Genomic DNA, 14,913 nt, shown 5'->3' on the forward strand with positions numbered 1-14,913 from the left:
TTGGCTTAGTGGCCCATTCAGTAGTTCGGGCCTAGTTTTATCAATAAGAGGCATTTTAAGGAAAAAGTCACATGCTGTTAAACTGAGGGCTAGTTAGCTGGTAGTAAACCAAAGTGTCTTATTTTGCAGCATTGACCTAGTATTGCTTTGCAGAAAATGCATCCTGAGGCTTAAAAGCTTCTTCTTCCAAGTAGTTTAAATTCTTGCAGTTCTTTAGGCTTTAAACTCTGGTCCACACCTGGAGTTAGCTTGTAGGTCAGAGGAGAATCAATGTAACCATTTCGATACAGGCAGACGCGACGACAGAATTCAAAAGTGCTGAACATGACTCCAAAATAAGGAACAATCTGTTTAGAAAGCAAGCAAACGAAAAAACATAAATAGTCACGTATTTTCATTATCCAGGCTTCAAGCCTACTATGGGGGGAAAGCCTGAGCATGTTTGTTAATCGAGAGGCAGTGTGGTGCAGTGGTTAGAATGGTGGACCATTAGAACTGGGAGACCTGGGTTCAAATCCCTACTCACTGGGTGACTGCAGGCCAGTCATCTTAGATCAGCCTAACCTGATCTAGGAATCAGGAATATAAAACAGGGAAGGAGAGAACCCTGAAAACCACTCTGAGGTTATATAAAGATGGATCTACAAAGAATGGCAGCTTTAAAAAACTGCATGCAATCCTCAACTTCCATCAACACCTCATGGTTAAATTCTGGAAGGAGGAAAAAAGAATAAATTTCTAATTAGGAGCACAATAAATCAGACCTCCAGTGGTATTGAACAACAGGTGCTTTAGTACGTACCCTGAGTAAGTTAGCAGTGAGTCCATTCCAAAGGGCGAGCACCCCTTTTGTCTTCACCGTTTGCTTAAAACAGTCTACTATGCCTGCAAAATGGACATCAACCCCTCCGTGGTGTGGGAGGCAAGGACTCTGAGCCTGCTCGGGAGAGAACACATCACTATTTTAAAGGAGGAAAAGAAGTCCCTGTTGTTCTGAAACCCTTTTAGCAGAAGCCTATCCATGTCTGCTTTAAAGTAAGTCCTAGTAAGATTAGTGGGGAAGTGGGGTTATGGTTGCAGCCTAAGGTCACTTCTGGGTGCCCTACCTCTTGAGCATTAGTCCGAATTTGATTGCACAAAGTTTGCAGGGAGGTTATGCGATGGATTGAACATTTGTTCTGATTTGTTTGAGCAGAGCAAAGCAAGTCTTATCCCACATTTTATCATCACTTCCTTTGTTGCAAAAAGGAAAGTGGGTTTGCTGTGCAAGAGTACCAGTATGGCTGCAGTTGCACAAGCTGCATTTGCTGGTATGTGACTGAATCCCACCCCAAAACAGCGATGGTTTTCAAGTGCCCTTAAGTCACCAACACTGCACTCTGATGCATGTCTACTCAGAAGCAAGTTGTGCTGTTTTCCATGGGGCTTACTCTTACTTAAGTGCACGTAAGAATGCAGCCTAGCACCATATATATATATATATATACAGAATATCTGCACAGAAGTCCCATTGAATTAAATGGGCCTTACACTTCCGCATTAAGTGCACAGAGGAGATTGCAGTCTTAGTATTGCTGCTGCCTTACTTTATTGCAATAAACATAATATCCAGGCTTTTGAATTTCAGACTTGCACCAATACAAAGGCAAGGAGAGGAGATAGTGGGGTGTGTGTGTGTGTTCCATTCTGCACAGCAGTTTACCTGATCCTATTTGCCTAAACCATGGGTGGCAAACCCGCAGCTCTCCAAACGTTAATAAGGTAAAGGACCCCTGACAGTTAAGTCCAGTTGCAGACGACTTTGGGGTTGCAGCGCTCATCTCGCTTTACTGGCCGAGGGAGCCAGTGTTTGTACGCAGACAGCTTCCAGGTCATGTGGCCAGTATGACTAAGCTGCTTCTGGTGAACCAGAGCAACACACGGAAATGCCATTTACCTTCACACCACAGTGTTACCTATTTATCTACTTGCACTTTTTTTGGGGTGCTTTTGAACTGCTAGGGTGGCAGGAGCAGGGACCGAGCAATGGGAGCTCACCCCATCGCGGGGATTCGAACCACCGACCTTCCGATCGGCAAGCCCTAGGCTCTGTGGTTTAGACCACAGCACCACCCACGTCCCTTCTCCAAATGTTACTGGACTCCAATTATTACAGATCATAGGAAGCTGCTGTATCAAACCACTGGTCCAAGTATTTCAGTCTTGTCTACACCAGAGGTGGGAAACTGGTGTCCTCCAGATGTTGTTGGACTACAACTCCCAGCATCTCTGGCCATTAGACCTGCTGGCTAGGGCTGAGGGGAGCTTGAGTCCATCAGCATCTGGGGGACTTTTGGTTCTCTGTCTCTGCACCAACTGGCATTCCCAGCTCTACCCAGAGATTTAACATGGGTCCCTTTATGTGCAAAGCATATGCTCTGTCACTGAGATATAGCCCTTCATGGGCTGTATTGGCTGCAGATGATGGGAGCTGGAGTCCAATGTTTGGAGGACCACAGGTTCCCACTCTTGGTCTAAATCACACAGACACACGAAAAATACAATGCCAAGCAATTCCATACTATTCACTTATAAACTCATCTGCTAAGTGTGCTTTTAACCTAAAGTATAATATTGTACACACCTTTTGTACACACAAAAAGTATACTTTTTTGTATACACCTTGCCGACAAAGGTCCATATAGTTCAAGCTATGGTTTTCCCAGTGGTGATATGTGGAAGTGAGAGCTGGACCATAAAGAAGGCTGATCGCCAAAGAATTGATGCTTTTGAATTATGGTGCTGGAGGAGACTCTTGAGAGTCCCATGGTCTGCAAGAAGATCAAACCTATCCATTCTTAAAGAAATCAGCCCTGAGTGCTCACTGGAAGGACAGATGCTGAAGCTGAGGCTCCAATACTTTGGCCACCTCATGAGAAGAGAAGACTCCCTGGAAAAGACCCTGATGCTGGGATAGATTGAGGGCACAAGGAGAAGGGGACGACAGAGGACAAGATGGTTGGACAGGGTTCTCAAAGCTACCAGCATGAGTTTGACCAAACTGCAGGAGGCAGTGAAAGACAGGAGTGCCTGGCGTGCTCTGATCCATGGGGTCACGAAGAGTTGGACACGACTAAATGACTAAACAACAACAACAACATACTTTTGTCATTCATTCATTCATTCATTCCTGCTAGTATTCTACATTGAACAGCTACATTATCATGGAGTAATTCAAGACATGTTTGCTTTCAAGTCTCACTGATTTCAATGGGGAAAACGTGTTAGGAAGCATGTTTAGAATTGCAGGCCTACAGCGCAATCCGATACATGTCTGGTCAGGGATCCTCCAGATGACCTATTTATTCAGCATTCATCCCAATTTGCTTGCACAAAATTTATCCAGTGGTCAGGCTAGGTCCAGTCTTCATTGAGCACTTGCTCCGATTTATTTATGGGATGGGTTCTAGAGCAATAAGCACTTGTTCTGTTTTGTTTGGAGGGTCTTTACATGTCTTCCGTTCTTTCACACACTCTTAAATGCATTTCCCCATAACTTTCCTAACAGCAAAGAGTCTTTCTCTCTCTGTGTGTATATGTGTTTAAGTAGAATTGGACTGCAACTCCAGTCCAATTCTATCAACCCCAGCCAGCATGGCCAAGAGCAAGGGATGATGGGAGTTGTAGTCCATCAACATTTGGAGGGTCATAGGTTAGCCACTTCTGCTTTAGTTATTTAATTAATTGCTTGCTTATACCACACTGGCGGGACACTCTTGGGACATATGTCTGTGCCCTGGCTCCGGTTTGGAAATCACTGCTCCAGCCACAGTGAAGGGAAATGACAACAAGTTCTGTGCTTACAGCAAGGGAATTCTGCATCTCACTCTCTCTCTGGCTTAGTTCCCAGATAAATGTTATGCTAAGCGATGTCTGCAAGGCACTGTGTGAGATATCCGCCAAGACCTACAAGTTAAGCCACAAGGGCAGAACTCATTTCCTTTTCTCATTCTTCAGCATTAGAGAGAATTTGCAAGAAACTTTGAAAGTACAAAGAGACACTAGTGCTGCAGGTTCAGCTCGGAAACTGTCTTTCACCACAGAGGAAACAAGTTCATTTTCTTACAATGAATTAGGACTGGTTTAAACTCAAGAAAAATGAGTCAACAGGATAAATCACACCACTTTGGACTGCAGGATAAAAACTTCTTGCAAACAGAATACCAGAACTGCAGATGAAATTCACAGGTGTGTTACATTTCTGCTTGCAGGGCCTTAAAACAACAAAATGACAGCATTCAAAAGCAGTATCTTCAACTTGCAACCTAAGTGTACAAGCAATTCAAACACCTGCCTCATTACCATTTCCTTCTGTTGCATCTGCAGACCAAGCCTCAGTCCTGCAGATTTCTGTGCAGGAATGCTTGCAACCTACCTAGGTTACGTTTAAATTCACATGTTAACACTAGCACACCAGAGATTTAATTACCCAGACATATCTGGAGGGTTCACAAGGGGAAAGCATTCTCTGTGCCCCATGTTCTGTGTTAAATCAGACCTCAGACAGCTTCTTAACAGTGATAAGCCTAAAGTGATCCTCTCTGTCGGAGGGATGGCCTTGTGATGATACATGAGATGCTCCCACTCTCATATTTTAAGTTCTTGGCTGCTTCACTTTGTTTACTGAAAGATGAACCCTCCAGGACACGTTTCCGCTACAGAGAAGCACTCTTCAACTGGACAGAAGAGTTTTGATTGGATTTACTATCTGCTTATTAATTGATTAACGGATTGAATTTTTTTTTTTAAATCCCCTTCACCATGGCCTCAATATAAGTCCCTTTACTTCCAAAGCGAGGTTAAAACACCCCCACTAATATCCCATAAGTAAATATAACAGTAAAGCAACTAATACATGCATTAATTATATATATATATATATATAAGCCCAAACCCAAGAGATATAGAAATGAATTAAGAAATAAAGACACAGGTTTTTATGGATTTTTCCAAGGTACAAAAAGTTGCCCTGCAATAATTCTTTGAAATTATATTTTCAGTGAGAAAGCCTAGGAGTGCGGTATGTGCCAGCCTTGCTAATAAGGGATTAGGAAAAGAAGTGTCGCAGAAGTACTCGGGGCGTTTATTTCACTTAATCTGAAATCTAAAATAAGAACACAGAATCCTTTCAAGGGCTAGGTTAACACGGACGATTGGGGATATCTAAATACTTCCAGTCTGAATGAAGCCCAACCTCAAATCTTGCAACCCTCAGTCGAAGCTTCAATGAAGCACTTGAGATTCTGTTTGTCTGGGGATCTGCTTATTCCTTTTGCCCAAAGGAAGGGCCTGGGAAACTGACACAGTTATATCCCTAGAGGGAAACAGTTTTGGAATCAGGCACGGTTTCTGCATTGGACTAGGTTGGGACAATAGGACTCTCTGCTGGTGGTGGATTAATTCAGGCATCCAATGGGGGTTTGTTCACAATACATACATCAAAAGTTGATACTACTTCCTTTGCTGGTTAATACTGGGGTGTCCAGAAAGAACGGGGCTTTTAATAGCACTGCAAAAGAGAGGGATTTTGTGCGCCTGGTAAAATGATGTTTCCTACATAAAGGTGTAAGAGCACCTGTCTTCTTTTGCACCAGGCTACCCAAGGTGAGAACAAGGTCTGGGGTTGTTGCCAGATATCAGAATCTGATCTAATGTTTCAGGATTCTGTTCTGAGGTTCCAATCCTTCTTCTGAGGATTTAGCTATCGCAGCCAACTGGTAGAGTGGTACTGCTCCCAATAAATCATTCCTATAAACACTTACCAGGGAGAACACAGTGGGGCTTGCTTCTGAGTAGACATCTATAGGACTGTGCTATGAAAGTCACTGGAGCTAATGGCCAGTGCCAGATCTTGAGGTGGCAAATTCCATTATAGGAGGACCAGATGCCAAAGTGGGCATATCTCCGTATTCAGGGCAAAAAGGGAGCCAGCGGTCATCTAGCCTGACCCCGAATTTCAGCATATTCAGGGCAAAAAGGGAGTCGGCGGTCATCTAGTCTGACCCCGAATTTCAGCTCTGAAATATCAGCATATTAGCAGCTGTGCATGACGGGGGATTTCAGCAGGTGTTGCTTCCCTCTTCTACTCAGCTTCTAAAGGTGCAGGAGCTCTGCCAAACAATTCCACAAGTTATATGTTCTCTGGCCTAGCCTGAGATTCCTTCTGACTCCCCTAAGCCTATCACAAATCAGTTCCTTTCTGGGATCCTGACTTTGAGCTTTATGGAAACAGAAACAGAAATAAGGGAATAGAAAAGAAAATGACATGTAGTGCAATGCTATAAGCATCTGCTTAGCAGTGAGCCCACGAATTTCAATGTGGCTAAGCAACTGTGCACATGTACAGCTTGAACGTTGGGTACCCAGGCACACAAACTATACACTTGTTCAGTGCTTTCCTTCTAGGGAAAAAGATGCCGGTACTCACCATGAAGTTCTTACAGTAAGTGCAACACTTTTGGCTAGTGCCTTTCTTCTAGAAAAAGGGGAGCTGGTACTACGTACCCTTGAGTACCTCTGGGGGGGAACACAGCACTCGCTGAATATTACATGTGATAACTGTACGAGTGTACAGCTTGTTGAGGAGCCGACACCCCTGTTCCCAAAATAAACCAGGCCTATGAACTCAGTGGTTGTAGAATTTGCAAGGGAGGAGAAAAGTGGGGTGGAAGGGAGAATGGTATGAAGTGTTGTGGAGGAAGACATGGCTGGCTGACTTCAATAGTGAAGCAAAGCACTCCACACTGCAGCATTTTGTTACAGGACCCTCTTGTCAGAGCTAACAGTTGCTGATCTCCATGAACCTTTTGATCACCCTCTGAAATCTCTATAAGGCAAGTGGCTTTCACTGCGGCTGACTCCATAAAAGTACGCATTGTGCAAGCAACAGCTTTCTTTTGTCTGTCATTAATCTACCACCAAGCCAGTCCCATTGGGTAAATAAGATTTGTATCGAGGCAACCAGTCCAGAAAGCTTCTGTAAAAGAGAAGTGTGTGTTCCGATATATCCTCTCAGGTTCTAGGTGCATCAAAAATGGATGATACAAGGCATAGGTGGGAACCTTTTCCAGCTAAGGGCCACATTCCCTTCTATATAACCCCCCAAGGGCCACATGCCAATAGTGGGCGGGGCCATAGGCAAATGTAGGTGGAGTAACAAGCGTGACTTTTAACTTGGTACACTAGGCTACTTTCTACACACACGCAGATTCCAGTTCCATTCAACTACAGACAAGCATAATCAATAGTTCGAGATTAGGGTAGCTGTAATCCCAAAACTACATCTGAAGGGCACAAATTCTCCACCCCTGATTTAAAGGATTCCTTCCACATGTTTGGGTGCCAGGGATTGCCTATTTCTGTTAATGTAGATTTTATTATTATTATTATTATTATTATTATTATTATTATTATTATTATTATTATTATTATTTTATTGACCTATTTTGCGAACTACTCTGGGACAGATGCTATGAAGAGTAGCATATAAATCTTCTAAATAAATGAATAGATTACCCTTTCTTTTCATTTAAATTGCAACAATTATAAACAGTTTAAGGTGGCATTGTAGAGGGACAACTGATCACCTTGGACCAGTTGCTATTTTTCTTTCAGTCTACCCTACCTCTCAAGGTTGTTATGCTGATGAAATGGGGGGGGGGTTTGGAATGGGGAGGAGTCTTGCATGCTGCCCTTCGCTCATTTGAGAAAGTATGGAGGGGTGGATATAATAAATAAATGAGAAGTACTTAGCTGCTTCAGTCAATTATATATTTGCTTAACAGTACTCCAGCTGCTTCAGACAATCATATGTTTCATAGAATCATAGAATTGTAGTGTTGGAAGGTACCTCAAGGGTCACTGAGTCCAACCCCCTGCAGTGCAGGAATCCTGCCCACAGATATCCCTGGGTGGGCTTGAACCACCAAACGTCTGGTTAACAGCAAGATGCGCTGACCCATTGTGCATTTGCTTCAGTCGTATATCTGCTTAATAAAGCAAGTCTTTCCCCAATGCATGAAGCCCCTCTGCATCTCCCTTCACTCAAAATGCAATTAAAACATGAAACCTTTAATTAACCATAGCTTTTATCCGAACCAAGAATCTATATTTAGCAGCTTCAGCACATAAGAAACCAACTTCAAGCCACAATTTAAGATCTAGGCTTGATCCAAAGCCAGCAATTATATGGAACAGGGGAAGCTGCCTTGTACCGAGTCACAGCACTGGTCCACCTAGCCCAGTTCTGTCAACACTGACCGGCAGCAGCTCTCCACGGTTTCAGGCAGAAGTCTCTCCAGGAACTACCTGAAGATGCCTGGGACCTTGTGCATAGAATGCAGATCCCTTACCATTGAGCCATGGCCTTGGGAAACCACAGTTTCCCAGTCTGGACAAACTGGGCAACTATGGTTAATTGAAGGCTTCTTGGTTTGTTTGGTCACAGTGCAACAGAAGGATCTAAGGGTCTGTAAAAGGATCTTGTGAATGTTGCTCTTATGTAGAAAATTCTAAGCCTTTCACATTTGCTAAAAATGGAAAGTGTTGTGAAAAGTCATTGTTGACTTATGCTTTAGTCCTCTCTTGTTTCCCTCCCCTTTCTTTCTAAAATTTAGCAGCATTTTAGCAAAAAGAAACCTACCGAGCATCTGCATGCCCAAACATGCATACTATACCTTTCAGTTCGCTAATAGGTCAACCAGGAGCAAAGGGAAAGAGGGAGACAAAGGGATACAGTTAGGGTGAACAACAAAGATGCTGCAAATTTACATTTTTGTAAGGATGCTTTTAAAATGAAGAGAGAAGCAACTTAACACATATCTCAGTTCTATGCATATTTAGTGAGAATTAAGTCCCAGTTACTTCAACAGGTCTTACTCCAAGTTAAGTGTGTGCAATATCCTAACTTAATAATAATAAAAAATGTTTCTGCCTGGTAAATCCAGGCAGAAAGACCAGAGAGGAAATGCAGGAATCAGCCCGAGTTGGAAGTGTATTGTGGAGTAACATCACCATCTAGTGGCTCAAAATGACCTAACACTTCTCCTCTGCCAGCTGTATAGCTAAGGGCAGAACTACATGTTACAAGGCAAATGCAGTAGACAAGGAAGGACCATAACTTGGGAGTGGAGCATCTGCTTTGCATGCAGAAAGTTTCAGACTAAATACCTGGCATCCCCAGGTAGGGATACAAGAGGCACTGCCAGTCCATGAGGACAATATTGAGCTAGATGCATCAAAGGCAGTATTAAGAACCTCCCTGCTTTCCTATAACAAGCTTCCAAATCTATAAATTAATGTGCATTTAGAGAGCATCTGCAGGGGAAAACTGGTGGATGGAACAGGGTGCGCTTGATCCTCCCCTCCATTGCAGTGTCTCCCACAAGCCCTGCTTCCCAGGCTGTTTTTCATTGGATGCATGAAACAACACAGGTACAATTACTCAGGGGCAAGCAAACTGCAGCCTTCCAGATGTTGCTGGACTCCAGCTCCCATCAGCCCCAGGAAGAATGGCCAACGGTAGGGGATGATGGGAGCCGCAGCCCAACAACAGCCGGTGGGCTACAGGTTCTCCAACCTTGCTCTAAAGCAACAATTCCTTTGTGGCAAAGGATGCCACATGGCAAATGTAAGGACTGGTACCATTCTAGTGCAATGGTGGCAGTCTGCTTTGCTCATTACTAGAACCCCAAGGCTCAACAGCTGGGCTACAGATGCAAAATGGTGGTGCCAACTCTCTGTTGTCCATGAGCCGTAAAGGTAAAGGGACCCCTGACCATTAGGTCCAGTCGTGGCCGACTCTGGGGTTGCGGTGCTCATCTCGCTTTATTGGCCGAGGGAGCTGGCGTACAGCTACCAGGTCATGTGGCCAGCATGACTAAGCTGCTTCTGGCGAACCAAAGCAGCACACGGAAACGCCGTTTACCTTCCCACCGGAGCGGTACCTATTTATCTGCTTGCACTTTGACGTGCTTTTGAACTGCTAGGTGGGCAGGAGCAGGGACCGAGCAACGGGAGCTCACCCATCACGAGGATTCGAATTGCTGACCTTCTGATCAGTAAATCCTAGGCTCTGTGGTTTAACCCACAGTGCCACCCGCGTCCCCTCCATGAGCCATACACCTGGATAAACTGCATATACAAATACAAAACTACTTCTGACTTATTACATACTAGGGATTCTATCACAAAGCTCTAAAATTAGTCTAAGGGCCGGCCAGTTAATACTCATGTTATTTATAGGCAAGGAACGTTAAGGATGAGAGATAAGTGATTGACTCAAGGCAAGACACGACAGTGGCATGTGAGGGGTGTTTGCACTTGCAAATTTAAGGCACAGCAAGTTATGAACTATACAGTCTGATTCAAACATTTTTTTTAAGGCAAGCCTATCCAAACACATACATGTTGATGTGCTTTAAACTCTTGTTAAGTTTACAGCTGGTTTTAATTGCATTTTAGCTACTTGATTTTAACTGTTTTTATTGATATTTTTTCTTGTAAACCACTCAGAGCTTTTGTTCTAATCAAGTGGTAAAGAAATTGTTAAATAAATAGAGCCCCATTTTACAGCTAGGAAATCCTGAGACTCCAAGATAAAACCTGCTGGTTGGATCAGTCAAATCAGAAAACCTGGATGATCCCCTGTAAACAACTCAAAGGTCTACCAATACACCTACCTTCTAGTTCCAGAATCTAGCACATAGTGCTAAACATATGCACACAGTCCCAGGTATGATTTTCCCTCCCGTCCTTTAAGCAGACAACAGTGCAGCCCAGAAGAGGTGTGATCGCCTCATCTATGGGCCCTCTTGCTCCCAATATGCGACAACCTTTCCGCTGCCTATGCCACTAGAGCGGAGGTTGCCAATGTGGTGCCCGCTGACCTTCCCTGATGCCAGCAGGATCCTCTCCCTCCAATGAAATTAGGTGTGAAAGAAGCATTCTGCTGTCGTCATCAGAACAGGTTGCAACATGTGCTTGGTTGTTGGGGTGTGGTGCCCACAAGAGCTTTTGCAAATGGGCCTACAGTCCCCCACCAAAGGTTGGCAACCACTGAGCAAGAGGCTGGTGTGTTGCATACCCCAGTTCTAGAGGAATATAGTAGCCCTAAATTCCATACCTGCATTTTCCTCTTGACTGTTTCAAAAGGGAAAGAAAGTGTCTGTGCAACCCCAGCTGCCAGGCAGCCATTCACAAAGTTCTGCACAGGAGTGAAGCGGATGCTGGGCTGACCCCAGATTTTATCCAGATGTGTGTAAACGAGGAAAGAGCCAATGGAAAACGGGATAGCACCTGTCATGAAAAGCAAGCAAGCAAATGAGACTTGTGGAAGTTGTTAGGTGCTTACTGATACAAATTGCTATGCCGGTTCAGATCAAGAAACCACCTAGCTCAACATCCCATCTGATAACGCTGGCCAATCAGATGCTTCTGAGAAGTTTGCAACGCAGGGTGTGATGGGAATATCTTTCTCCTGCAATAATTTCTGCTTCCAGAAAATGGAAACGTAAGAAGTGTGTTTGCACCCAGGGGCTGCTTTTGGGGCTTCCCACAGTCATTTGGTTGGCCACAGTGAGAACAGAATGCTAGACTACATAAGACTTTGGTTTGATGCAGCAGGATTCTTTTGATGATCTTTTGTAGCAGAAGTTGCTGATTAACATGTGCTTACTGTCCTGGAAATGTCATTAACTCCAAAGTCTGATTGCATTTCTGTTAAGGGTAAAACAGAAAAGCATTGTACTACAGAACTTCACACAATGTAAGGTGCAAATATTCTTTTGGGATATATTTGGTTTTCTAAAACATTTGGACTATAAAAGCCAAAGTAGGTGAGGCACCAAGGTCATCACTGGCAATTGAATGGGTCTTTTAAAAACCATATACAGTAGTACCTCCGGTTAAGTAATCCACTGGTTACGTAAACTTCAGGATGCGAAAGCGGCAAACCCCAAAGTATTTGATTGGGTTTTGCCACGCACGCATGCGCAGAAGCGGTCCTCAGGTAGTGGAAACCTCAGGATCCGTCCAGACTTCCAGAACGGATCCCGTCCACAACCAGAGGTACCACTGTATAGTATCTGCTGTTGGGTCCAATCAGAATCTGTATTGCAGATTGTGTGCGTTGCCTCTTTTTTCCTTGCTACATTTGGTCATGGGAAAATTTATGCCTCTCAATCATGATCCCCCATCTGCAAAATCAGAAGAATTGGATCTCCTCACATCGTTTTGGGGAGGATGAATAACTGAGAACGCAGTTAACAGCACATTGCCGATACACCAGTTTTGCAGGCAATAGACTGAGATCTGACATAAGCGATTTTTAAAAAAGGGGGCTTGTCTTATTGCATTTCAAAATTTAATGCTGCCTTTTCTTGTTTTATTGATTGAACTGACAGCTGTATTTTAACGTCTTTTTGTTAGAAGCTGCCCAGAAAACAGGTGGCACAGAAAATACTGTAAGTAAAATACAGTGGTACCTCGGGATGCGAACGGGATCTGTTCCAGAGCCCCATTCGCATTCTGAATGGAATGTAAGATGCAACGGTGCGTCTGTGCATCACATCATTTTTAGCGTCTGCACATGCGCGAGTGGCGAAACCTGGAAGTAACGTGCTCCATTACTTCTGGGTTGCCATGAAGCACAACCCAAAAGCGCTCAACCTGAAGCACATTCAACCCGAGGTATGACTGTAACTAAAAAGCACTGACCTTCAGTCACTATTCCAACCCCAATGTTATAGGAAAAAGAATGCAGTCTCACAATACCTAATACTGATAGTGAAACACCACGATAAAGTGCAGCGACACCTTCTTGATGATAAATCATGTACAAAGCATGCAGAATTCCTTTGTAGGAGGGCTCCAACCGGTTCTGTACAATGAGACGGGTTTTGATGACTTCGGTTGGGTATGTTGCAACAGCAGCCACCATGCCAGCCAAACTTCCAGCCATGATCGAACCCCACTGGGAGATGTGGCCCAAATCATCCACAAACAGCAATACAAACCTAGTATGATATATGGGGGTGGGGAATATCACAAGTCAGTTACACAACATAGATAAAGTCAGTGATTCATTTGTAACACTAAATCATGGTTTGTTTAAGCCACTGCTTAACAAACCATGAGTTTACCAAAGAAACCATGGCTCCCCCTCCCCCCATTTGTTTCATTTTTTCAGTGGCTCTTGCCTTGTACCTTTGTAGTTTGGCCACCCCACCCCAGACAATAATCAAAAAGGCCTTCTGCGAACTTTCCATTCAATGCAAGTTTCAGTTCTGATGAATTCCTGATTAGCTTAAATCTGAAATAAGGAGAACTTATCTTCCAACACAAAAGTGGCAGACCTACTACGCATGTGTGAAGTCTGGCTAATAGAAGGCAAAAAAACCTCCTCAGCTGCCTAAGATTATCTAAATCAGGTTTAATTTATTTCTGTCTTTCTTTTAAAAGAAATCAGACTTGATTTACAGCTCTCTCTTCAGCACCACACCCCGGAAACTACATCTAGCTCCCACCACTGGGGGAAATATAGAAAACCTTCATCCTATTATCTGATCCAAAACCAAAGGGGGAAAATAAGTTCTGTTTTTGGGCACAGAATGCAGCTTATAATGGAAGTCTGTATGTTGCACAGGGCAAGAACTAGTTTTGGAACACACTTTCTGCATGGAAAATACATTTTGTGGACAGTTAATCATACTTTATCTTTTAGGTTTCAGAGTTAGACAGTTAAAAAACAAACACCTCCAGAAAGCTACACTGTTCCACACACCTTCCTAGAGACTGGGAGGAAATTCGACATCAGCTGGACCGTTCAGAGCGCCCTTTAACTACCGGTATTCCTCTGTCTCTTCAGTCCACCCCTCTGATTGGTTAATACTATAAAGATTTTTTTTTCATTTTTGAAGTCATTCTTACTCGGACCTCCGTGCATCTTTACGCGGAAGTCTCACTGTGTTCAACAGAGCTTAGTTGCAGTTAGGTGAAAACAAGACTGAAGTTTACTGGAGTCCCCCCCCCCCCCTTCCATGAGCCTGTAGAAATGGAAAAATGCTGGGCAGCCACAACGAACTGCAGGAATTATTAACCCTTGGAGAGCCGTGTCCCCGCACCACACCATTGCTTTGGTATCAACTGGTTGGGTCCGAAAGCCGAGGGGGTTTTTCAGCCCGGCTTACCTGCGGTAAGAGCCCAGTTGTAGGGCGCTGTAGGGAAAGAGGCGCAAACAGGCGGTGAGGTTGCCCTTCCAGAGGGCCCCAATGCCTTCGGCCTTGCATAAGCTGCGCCCCGTCTCCCAGAGCCCTCGCCGCGAGTGGTGAGTGCCAACTTGGGCCAGGACGGTGAAAACTTCCAGAGGCGCCGTCAGGCTGTGGCTCAGCGCCCCGGCCAGCCCGGCGCAGCTGAGCCGCTGCAGAGCGGTGAGCCGACTGTCCCGCTTCCAGGTCGCCATGCCGCCCGGGCGGCGGCTGCACCATGCCCGCTGCGGGCCGGGCAACTAGCGAGGAGGACGCATAGCGACGCATACCCGGCAGTCCAGCCCCTGTGTGCGCTACGCAAGGCCGTCGCGGGGCGGTGCCAACTTGGTCTGGAGACGGGAAGGGGAGGGAGAGCTGACCCTCTGAGGCTGGAGAGAGGTCGATGCAGGTGACTGATGCCCGATTGTCCGTGCCCAGGAGCCCGGAGCGCGCGTGGCTCGGGGAGTTTAGTTCTAGCGCCAGGGCTGTCTTAAGCATATCCGGCGCTGTGGTGCAAAGATCCCTCCTGCGCCCCCCCCCTTTCCCAGAGTTGTCGACATTTTCTAGGGGGGGGAGACCCCAAAGTTGCTGACCTTTTTTTAGGGAGCTGACACCACGCTTACACATTATC

At 44.8% G+C, this 14,913-nt stretch overlaps 1 protein-coding gene across 1 annotated transcript; it reads right to left on the reverse strand.

The window, feature by feature from the left end:
* Positions 1-14,536, reverse strand: SLC25A43 (solute carrier family 25 member 43). The gene is made up of 5 exons (XM_081179059.1): positions 14,226-14,536; positions 12,811-13,052; positions 11,162-11,334; positions 803-937; positions 1-347 (listed from the first exon to the last, which is right to left on the reverse strand). Exons 1-5 carry the CDS (start codon positions 14,495-14,497, stop codon positions 171-173), a joined length of 999 nt encoding a protein of 332 aa, XP_081035185.1. The 5' UTR covers positions 14,498-14,536; the 3' UTR covers positions 1-170.
* Between the last annotated feature and the right edge of the window lie 377 nt (positions 14,537-14,913).

This window comes from Podarcis bocagei (genome assembly GCF_964188305.1).
Source record: "Podarcis bocagei genome assembly, chromosome: Z".
Taxonomy (NCBI): domain Eukaryota; kingdom Metazoa; phylum Chordata; class Lepidosauria; order Squamata; family Lacertidae; genus Podarcis; species Podarcis bocagei.

Coding starts and splice junctions, on each gene's coding strand:
- SLC25A43 (XM_081179059.1), bottom strand. CDS start 14,497: ATGGCGACCTGGAAGCGGGACAGTCGGCTCACCGCTCTGCAGCGGCTC. Junction 11,335..12,810: donor TGTTTCACTATCAGTATTAG/GTATTGTGAGAC, acceptor TTTTCATGACAG/GTGCTATCCCGTTTTCCATT. Junction 938..11,161: donor CAGTCAAGAGGAAAATGCAG/GTATGGAATTTA, acceptor TCTCCCGAGCAG/GCTCAGAGTCCTTGCCTCCC.